The 10,321-nt window shown below is 33.7% G+C and overlaps 1 protein-coding gene and 1 pseudogene across 1 annotated transcript; both read right to left on the bottom strand.

Annotated features, from left to right (window-relative positions):
• Positions 1-7,940: 7,940 nt before the first annotated feature.
• On the bottom strand, positions 7,941-8,252 carry LOC132043229 (TMV resistance protein N-like). Its single transcript, XM_059433708.1, has one exon. The coding sequence runs from the start codon at positions 8,250-8,252 to the stop codon at positions 7,941-7,943; it is 312 nt and encodes a 103-aa protein (XP_059289691.1).
• Positions 8,253-9,195: 943 nt separating this feature from the next.
• On the bottom strand, positions 9,196-9,788 carry LOC132043230 (TMV resistance protein N-like; annotated as a pseudogene).
• Between the last annotated feature and the right edge of the window lie 533 nt (positions 9,789-10,321).

Here is a 10,321-nt window from a genome sequence, read left to right as displayed (position 1 = left end):
TTTTAAAAAAGGAGGGGGGGGGTATTATATTACCAAAAAAAGAAGATAGTTGTTATATGGAAAAAAGGTAATTTTACAAAGAGTCTGCGGTTATAAAGTTGGTTGTTGTTGTTATAGGTAAAATGTTGTTAAATAGAAGTAAAATATAACATAAAAAATCGGTTCCGAAAAAACTTAACTGCTATAAAAAGGTGCTATTATATGTGGATGATGTTATAGAGAGGTCTGACTGTATTGAAAAATAATTTACCCCTTAAACAAAAAATGAGTAACATCATTTGGATTACGAGAGTCACGTGAAATTAGAAATTAGTGTATATTTTTATTATTTCTTCTTTAGATGTAATGACTATTTATTCTACTTGTGTATTCTCTTTTTTCAGGCCAAATCTGTAATAAAGAAAATGATCAGAGTTTCATTATGTTTATCCAAATAAAAAATAATTTACCCAAGGTAAAAGAGTTTCAATTGTGTGTTTCTTTTTATTTCCTCTTTAGATGTCATCAGCGGCGGAGCTAGGTTGGGCCGATGCGATTCATCCCTTTGACGAAAAGTTGCACTATATATATAAGATGAAAATTATTTTTTATGTATATAAAGTAACTTTTGGACGCCCTTGGCTTCTTTGTGTGTTTACTTCTTTATATTTTTGAAACCCCTGCTTAAAAATAACGGCTCCGCCACTGGATGTCATGAATATTTATTTTAACATTATATTTTTTTCTTTTTCGGGCAAAGCTTGTAAATAAAATTAGTTGAAACTTCATTACTTTTAGTATATAAAATTTTCTTAGAACTAATGGAGTTCCAGTAGGTTTATTGCAAAATTTGGCCCTAAACTTAAAAACATTTAAAAAGACATTTTATTTCAAAAAAATACCACGTGGCAGCGTGGATCTCAACCTGACTCCTTGTTGGATGTTTGTTAACAATTGTATTGTATTGTGTTGTTAGTTTAAATATAATATTTGTTTTGATTGTTACTTAATTTTTAATGTATCGTATCATTAAATCCATCGTTACGTAATGACGAAAAGTCTCATTTTACGTAACGACCTATTTGGTGTTATCGCGTCGTTATCTTATCTTCTTTTTTTTTCTTCTCATTTTTATTATCTAATAATTCTATTTTATCATTTACCCTACCTTTTTATGGTAGCCCTATCCTGTACCCCACTTTTCTTGTAAGTTTATCCTTCAAATCGCTGATATGTGAGATTATGTAACGACGAGAAAAAATACAATCTATCCAAACATAGTGTTAATCAAAACAATACAATACGATACAATACAACACATTACAATACGACACGATACATTATGAAACAATATGTAACAACCATCCAAATAGAGTATCATGAGACTCGCTAGAAGAATAAATGATAGCAAATAGAGTAAAAAAGACAATAGAAGTTCATGTCTGCATCAAATAAAATATACCAAATTTAGAGGAGTTTTAATATTCTGCCTAAAACAAAAAACAATGTTAAATAGTCAGATGCCTCCTCAACGTTTGGTCGGTTTAATTATGACGCACCCAACCTTTATGGGCGACCAATTACCCCCTGAGCATTTTAAAAGTAGAATAATTTGCCCCCTGAAACGCTATGCCCAGATTTGAAGTATGTAGTGAAATACACGCGCCAACCAGCATTTAACACGTGTATTTTTCATTTAAATCCACTTTTTACTAATTTTCCCCAATTGTTCTTCTTTCTAACATACTTCCACCATTTTTCCACCATTAAACAATTTTAGAGCTCCAAATTGAAGAAAAATAGAAACCCATTTTTCCTAATTGTTCTTCTTTCTAACATACTTCCACCATTTTTCCACCATTAAACACTTTCAGAGCTCCAAATTGAAGAAAAATAGAAACCCATTTTCCCTAATTGTTCTTCTTTCTAACATACTTCCATCATTTTTCCACCATTAAACAATTTTAGAGCTCCAAATTGAAGAAAAATAGAAACTCATTTTCCCTAATTGTTCTTCTTTCTAACATACTTCCACCATTTTTCCACCATTAAACAATTTTAGAGCTCCAAAGTGAAGAAAAGTAGAAACCCATTATTCAAAGGCTATCAAAAATTAATAGACAAAGCATTGGTTCATTGAGAAAGCTTAAATTAAAAAAAGGAAGTCATTGGAGTTGAAGAGGGAGATGGCGGAGGTCGCCGGATTATTCCATTTTTTTTTAATTTCTTTTTCATGTCACAATTTCCTTCCTTACTTCAAGATTTGATCTGTTTTATAGCAATTAGTGTAGAGATTCGTCTAGTTTTACTCAAATCTGCAGGTTTGTTATGGGTGTTCATTGTATGAAGTTTTCTTATCTAGCTAAATTCTTGATTTGATTCTTATTTTATTTAATGTTGGCATTTAGATTGATGGGTTGTTTTGATCTTATTTGTTGTTATGAGAAAAAATGGAGTTTGCTGGTGTAAATTTTTCCGGCAACCAAAATCTAGTGATCTAATGAAGAGAAGAAGAAAGAAGAGAAAGAAAATGAAAAAGATAGAGAAAGATATAAACAAATCAGAAAATTAAATTAAAATACAGTTTTTATAAATTATTTTTGTGTCTCACTCTCTTTGAGAGAGTGAAATGCACTCTCTTTGCCACCTCAGCATCCAAAGGCAAATTATTCCACTTTTAAAATGCTCAGGGGGTAATGGGACGCCCGCAAAGGTTGGGTGCGTCATAATTAAACCGATCACACGTTGAGGGGGCATCTGACTATTTTCTCAACTGAAGAAAATTGTAGCCAAATAGAAAAATATTTGTCTCATTAGAGAAGTGTAATATAGCATGGAAAAAATAAAGTGATAAAATTCGAAAAATAATGTAGGAAAGCTTATATATAATTCTAGAAAATAGTTGTATAGAATGAACTCCTTATGTTAACAAGTATTCCTTATGTATCGCTACATACAAGCTTTCGAATGAGATTCAAATCTTGCTAGGAAAATATGGAATGAGTTAGCTTCTTAGTTAAAATTATAATAGGAAAATTTGGGAGATAAAATGACATAAAGATCTTATAGCAGTAGTAAATATGAGAACAACCCAAAATAATATAAAGTACATTAATTTGAGTTGAAGGAATTGATAACATTTTTTTATTCTAGAAAATGGTTGCAGAACATGAATTCAATTGGTTTTAATAAGTATATTCCTTCCTCTATTCAATTTGCCTGAGGATTAAGGGTGTGTTCGGTATGGAGGAAAACACTTTCCGGAAAATGTTTTCCAATTTTCTCATGTTCGTTTAGTCAAAACTTTTGGAAAACATTTTCTTTTGGAAAATAAATTCCTCAAAAATGGGGAAAATGATTTCCCTAATAAAAGTAGGAACAACAAGTCCACAAGTGTATTCCACTAATCACCCAACCCACCCCCAACCACTCCACCCACCCCCACGCCTCACCCCATTGCCCTACCCCACCCACCCCCTAACCCCAACCCCCCCAAAATTAATTTTGTTTTGAAATTTTTTTTTTAATTTTTTAAATAACCCTACCCCCACCTCCCAACTACCAAACCCCAACCACTTCCGCAACCATGCACCACCCCACCCCCAACCACTATCGCAACCCATGCACTACTCCCCCCACGCCGCACCCTACCCCCACCCCGCACCCCACCCCACCCCACCTCCCCACGCCCACCCCTTCCCCCTTTAATTTTTTTTTTTAATTTTTCTTTTGGGTTTACACCACCACACTCCTTCCCCCTCCCCCACCCACCACCCTCACTCAACCCACTCCTCCCACCCGTACCCATCCCCCCCCCCCAATGTCCAATTTATTTTTCTTAAAAAAAAGTTTTAACGGTGTTTTTTTTTCACCCCACCCACCCTACGACCACCCCGCCAACACCCCACCACCCCTCCAAAACGATAATTCTTTTTAAAGTTTTCTTTTTTGATTCTCTACACCCACCCCCACCCCACGCACGTACCCCTATCCCTCCCGAATTTTCTACTTCCTATTTAATTTTACCTTTATTAAAAAATTATAAAAATTGAAAGTTTGTGTGGTTAGGGGTGTTGGTGTAGTAGTAGAAAAAAGTAACTTTTAAATTTTTTTATTGGGGGGGGGGGAGAGCTCCTCAATTGGTGGTGTAAAAACCAAGAAAAAAAATTAAAACTTCAAAAAAAAAAATTGTGCGGGGGAGGGGGGTTGTGGGGGTTGGTATGGGTCCTTCATCAGATGTGGTGGTATAGAAAATTCAAAAAAAAAAAAATTTAAAAACTTCAAAAAAAAATTGGGGGTGGGGAGTGGGTGGTTGTGGGGGTTGATGTGGTATGGGTCCATGCCGGGGGGGGGGGGATGTGGTGGTTTAGAAAATCCAGAAAAAAATTAACAACTTAAAAAAAAAAAATTAGGGGTGGGGGTATTGGTGTGGAGTTGTGGGGCTTGGTGGAGTATTTTAAAAATGTTTTCTACCAACCAAACGAATATGAGAAAATAAGTAAGAAGTTCACTTATTTTCCGCTACCCAAACGAACATAAGAAAATAAGTAGAAATTCACTTATTTTCCAAGAACATATTTTCCAGGAAAACATTTTCCTTGGAAAACATTTTACTCCATACAAAACACACCCTAATTGTTTCTTTAGAGCCGAAGAAGATTTAAGGTGGACATCATGATTAAGAGCCCGTTTGGATTGGCTTATAAGTTGACTTATAAAAAATCGTTTTAACTTGGTTACAGAGAAAGCAACTAGCAATTTTCTGGAAAATATTCAATAATAAATGATTAATTTGTTAAAGTAAACAAAAGCTTATATCTGGAGATGAATTTTTGGATTGAAAAAAAAACTGGAACCAAAAAAAGATGAAATTTTTTCAAATAGCAGATTGTGGCCACCTTCAAATTGCCGAAAACTATGGCAAATTGATTTGTTCCTCCACATCTCTTTAATTGAATAGATTCTAGAATTAATTGTATAAATAACTACAGACGGATAAAGAAAGAAAAAGACATTAAGTTGATTTTGCCTCCACTGATCTCTTTAATTGAATAGAATCTAGAATAAACATGAATATAAATAATTACATGCGGATGAAGAAAGAAAAAGACAAGGGACTGTGGGTTTGGGAGATTGGTGGGAACGTTTTTCCTTTTTATTCTTTTTTATTTTATATTGTCTATTTTTCTTTTTTTAGATATAAGTTATTTTTCCTTTAAATTACAAGTGTCAATACCTAATTGGTTCAATTGATATGTGAGATGCAGTTGCTTTCACGCGTCTGGTCTCATAGACATGGGTATTTAAAAGATACACTTCTATCAAGTTTAAGTATCTATCTGGTCACTATGTAAGTTTAAGTACTTATCTTATAAAAGATGTCAAGTTTAAGGAGCTATCTAGGTATTTAGCCTAATCCGTATTTAAAATTGAGCTTCTGAGTTAAGATGTTGATAGGAAGATTTGGAAAAAGACTTAAAGATCTTATAATAATCTGAGAACAATTTAAAATAATATATAACACATTAATTTGAGCTTTGGAATTAATACATTTTTCGTTCCAATTTATGTGACGGTATTTGACCCATCAAAAACTTTAAGAAAGATTTTTTAAACTTGTGGTCTAAAACAAATCATAAAATTTGAGTGGCTATAAATCATCTCATTAAGGATTTGTTAAATATAGAAAGTTTTCAATCTTTTGGGACAACTAAAAAAGAAAGTATGTCACATTAAATAAAACAAACGGAATAACTTTTTTCATTTAAGCATGCATCATAATTCTAGAACAAGCTAAAAACAAAAGAATCTCAAATAAAACGGGACAAAAGTAATAATCTTTGCTCAATATCACTAAATTAAAGGACAACAACAGTTAGAGAGCAAAAGAAATTGCAAAATACACAAATAGGCATTTAAAGTTGGTACTAACTACTGCCAGATGGATATTTTAACTCTCCAAATGACCATATAGACATTTCTCACGGTCATAAGTGTGAATCGTGCACGATAGTCCTCACGCGTGAATTTCAATCGCTATGCCATTCTAAATGAATCAAAGGTTCAAAAACACACCTCAACTCCTCAAGTATCACTTTTTTTTTTTTTAGTTTCCTATCTGAACTATCAAGTGTGAGAGTTTCCTACCTAAACTATTACCGACTAGTTAGCAAAATACACCTCCATTATTCACTTTTCCTACCTGAAAGCTGAGGTAGGAAAAGTAAATAACTGATAGTTGATGTGTGTCTTTCTAACTAGTTGATGATAGTTTAGGTAGAAAACTCTCACACATGATAATTCAAGTAGGAAACTAAAAAAAAAAAAGTGATACTTGAGGTGTATTTTTGACTCTTAACTCTAAAGGCTACGTGTTAACGAAGGAAAGAACTGCAATTTCTTTAATAAATAAATAAAAAAACTACCACTCTTATTTCTTCGTCTCACAAATCAGAAACTACCCCTCTCTCACCAATCTCTCCCTATTTGAAGTTGATTAATACATCACCCAGCGTGAAGCAATTGTATGTCACGCGTGTTGCCAGGTCAGATTGGGGTATTCAAAAGACACACTTATATTAATAAAAGGTGTATATATGGTCTAGTTAAGATGTCTATCGGACGGTTGTTAACTTTGAGTGTCTATCTATGTATTTGATCAAAAGAAAAATTAAATTAAATTCAGTTATTGTACCTTTCTTCCAGCCCATAAATGACGCAGCGAGCTTTCCGGGAGATTAAGATGAACAAGTCTTTTGGGTTCAAAATTTTCTGGCAATGACTTCCAAGGATACTTATGACAGTCAAACCAACGCAAGCTGTTGGGCAGGTACTCAATGGAGTCACTGTGTGATTTAATACCATGGATGTATAATATTCTAAGCCTTCTCATATTTTCCATGGCTTTTTTCGTAAAGCATAGGTCGCGAATATCTTCTACCCAGATTGCTTCCATTGCTTTTGTCCCCTGATAAAAGGATCATTAGTCCACAAAATATTTTAAAAATCTGTATAGAATCCGCATGCCAATATGACTACTTTCTCACTCCTCGCAATGCCAAATTTCATCATGTTTTGTATTATTTATTATTGCACTTCAAGTACTTGAAAAGCACCGTTAATTTTTTTAGAGAAAAGTATTAGTTAGGTCCTTCTTAAGAAATATGTTGCTTAAAAGAAATACTTTGTGCAATTAATTCTATAATCCTATTTTCTAATAATACATTTTTTAAGAAGTTCTTTTGAGTCAAATCGAAAAAATTCATGCTGTGATAGAACAAACGTGTAATTGAAACAATACCAATAATTGACATCTTTCCAATAAAAAATAATCAAGTGAATTCTGGACGGAGGATTGGTAAGGTAAGTTTTGACCCTCCTTACTTGTGTTTTTCGATTTGAGGATTTTTATTAATAAAAGGTTATTCACCGTAAATATCTAGGTGATATTAGCTTTAGAAAAGATACGATTGAGTTATTATGTATGAGATGTCGTACAAACTTCAAGTTAATCCAAAGAATGAAATTGGACTAAACAGATTGAGTGGCTGCTAGATCAATTCATGGCTGAATAACATAAGATAAATGAATTAGGCAGCGTAATTAAAGTGGCTACTTGATGAATTAGGCAGCGTTAGGTAATTAATGTTACTTTTGCTTCTCCTACTAAAGTAAACAACTAAAGTGGTGTGTCTACAAGAATATGAAGCAAGAGAAACTAAAACCTCTGTCGTTGGAATATGAAGAATAGAAATTGAAAATTATTGCATTGTTTAGCCTACTAACCGTATTGTCGACCATCACTTCTTCAAAATCTTCAGCGAGCCACAGTCTGCTACGTTCGCCCGGATCCTTTTGCAGTTCCACTATGTATTTACCCATATCTTGTATTACGTCATGCATTTGAATGTTATCATAGATAAGAACACAAGAGATCTTTTAATTAGGACATCAATCCATATTCAGCTCAAATGACAGCTTTCAAGAATTTCCATGATGTAATCTTTTTCTTCCCCTCGTAAGATGCATGCTATATCTAGAAATATATATTGTTCTGCGGTCTCCAGTCCATCATAGCTAATTTTGAGCTTTTCATGGATTTCTGATTTAGAGTTAATTCTCATGTCCTCTATAGCACTTCTCCACTCATTTATGTCCCTATTACGTAAGAAAGAACCCCACACTTTCAGGGCTAAAGGAAGGCCTTTAGCATGACTTACAACCTCCAACGAGAGCTGCAAAATGCTCATCCGGAACTTCTCCCTCGAAAGCATATTGATTGAACAATTGAATAGCTTGATGTTCAACTAATGTAGTCACTTCATATATATATCCTTATTCTCCATCAAATCCTTGTCTCTAGTGGTAGCAATAATCCTTGTTACCAAACCAACCAAGATCCCTGCTAGGTAATTTGGCCAAGGATGTGCAATTGGTCTCTCACTGTCTATATGGGTGTGTCAAAATTAAATATTTACTCGGTATAGCTAACTAAATGATGCACTTCCCCTCGTGCTTATTATTGACAAGTCCTCCTTTTTTCCTAACGAGCCATAGAGAGAGGGTATTTTGTAAAGAAAACTAGTTGATTCTCCATCCTTTATTATCCACACAAAAGATGGCTTTTCCTCTTTTTTTACACAATTTCCTTTTTTAGAGAGAGAAGGATATTTTGCAGTGTATTCTATGTTTGTTTTCTTTAATGTTATCAAGGAAACAAACATCTTTAAATTTGGAAGAAAGTGTATTATAAAAAATAGTCTTTGCTATTGTTGTTTTCCCGACTCCCCCCATACCCCAGATCCACACAATCCGAACATCATCAATTCCCATCTGTAAAGGGATTCGAAAGTCTTTAATTGAGTATCAAACTTAAACACTTTGTGCAAATAAGATATGAAGTTGCATATGGACGAAATTTTAGCACGAATATTTTACAGTGTGATTCAACTCTAATATATACAGATAAAAACGTCAGGAATAAGAAGTATCACATTGTAGAGTCCATAATTATGATAAAAAGGACTACGCACGTAAACCAAACTCTAGAAGAACCCGTCAAAATATTATTTACCTAACATTGTCATTGGGTAATAAAATTGATTGGAGCTATGCCTTCTTAGTTCTTATAGATAGAAACATATATAATCAACCATCATTCTATTTTCAGAAAATATGAATAAGTTATTTAAGATTCTGTCATGATTCTGTTTATATATATAGTAGAATATAATTATGTGTAGCTAGTCTTCATTAATTATTCCCTCCATTTCAGTTTATGTGTGTTTAACTCACCCGCCATCGAATACTACAGATCCTTTTAGATTTGCAGCAGCAGTTATGGCAGTCCTCCATCCTCGCACCTTCTGCATCCCCTCAGCATCATCCTTATACTTTTTTTCATGTTCGGCAAATGCTACTGCAAAGCTCTCACTTTGGTTTCGAACTTCTGTTGCATCCACATCATAGAAGACTGGTATGACTATTTGTCCATTTTTGTCCTTGCATTCCATGATCTTCACTAGTTCATTCAAGCACCATCTTGATGTAAACATAATTCTTCGAGAAAATAACGAGGGAAACTTGAGACTCTTCGATAGCTTTCAAGAGCTCTTCTGGGATTGAATCGCCAAACTCTAGCCTTTTATCATCTTGAAAGGTGATTATTCCCCTATTTTTCAAACCCTCGTACAAGTGACCCGTAATTGTTTTTCTAGTATCTTCACCTCTAAAACTTAAAAAGACATCATACTTCCATTGAGGACAGTATTAATTTGTGAACTACTAGCAGAAGAAGAAGATGATGCCATGGATATCAATTTGTACGAAGATGGGGTGCACTAGATTGTGGCAGTGATTAAGAGATTATTGCTATAACAAATAGGAAAACTTTATATAGTCAAGTGGTATATAGTGTAGCATTAAATGTGGTAAATCGATTCTTAATAGAGAAGTAAATAGTAGGAAATTTCTTTCTGTGATAGAAGACCCACTTTTCCACAATATGTACAGCTAAAAGTAAAAGCAGATGAACCTACAAAGAAAAACAAGGGTAATTTATTTGTCACCGACAACACTTCTAGACTTCATCTATTAATCTATTGAAGATAAACAAGAGTGGTGTGGGTCCCATTTTTTTCCTTGACCAAAATAAGCTATTATTTAAACCAATTCACCAAAATAATACGTTTTTAATTTTTTTACGAGAACTAGCATAAACGTATTCACGAGTAACGTATTAGGCATTATTTTATTCCAAAAATTCTGACGGGAAAAATAGGCGGGGTTAACGGTGTTAAAAGCTAATTCGTGGTAGCGAGTAACGTATTATGCCTAATACGTT

The sequence above is a fragment of the Lycium ferocissimum genome, unplaced genomic scaffold (genome assembly GCF_029784015.1).
Source record: "Lycium ferocissimum isolate CSIRO_LF1 unplaced genomic scaffold, AGI_CSIRO_Lferr_CH_V1 ctg22129, whole genome shotgun sequence".
NCBI lineage: Eukaryota > Viridiplantae > Streptophyta > Magnoliopsida > Solanales > Solanaceae > Lycium > Lycium ferocissimum.
This window is presented reverse-complemented; position numbering and strand designations above follow the sequence as displayed.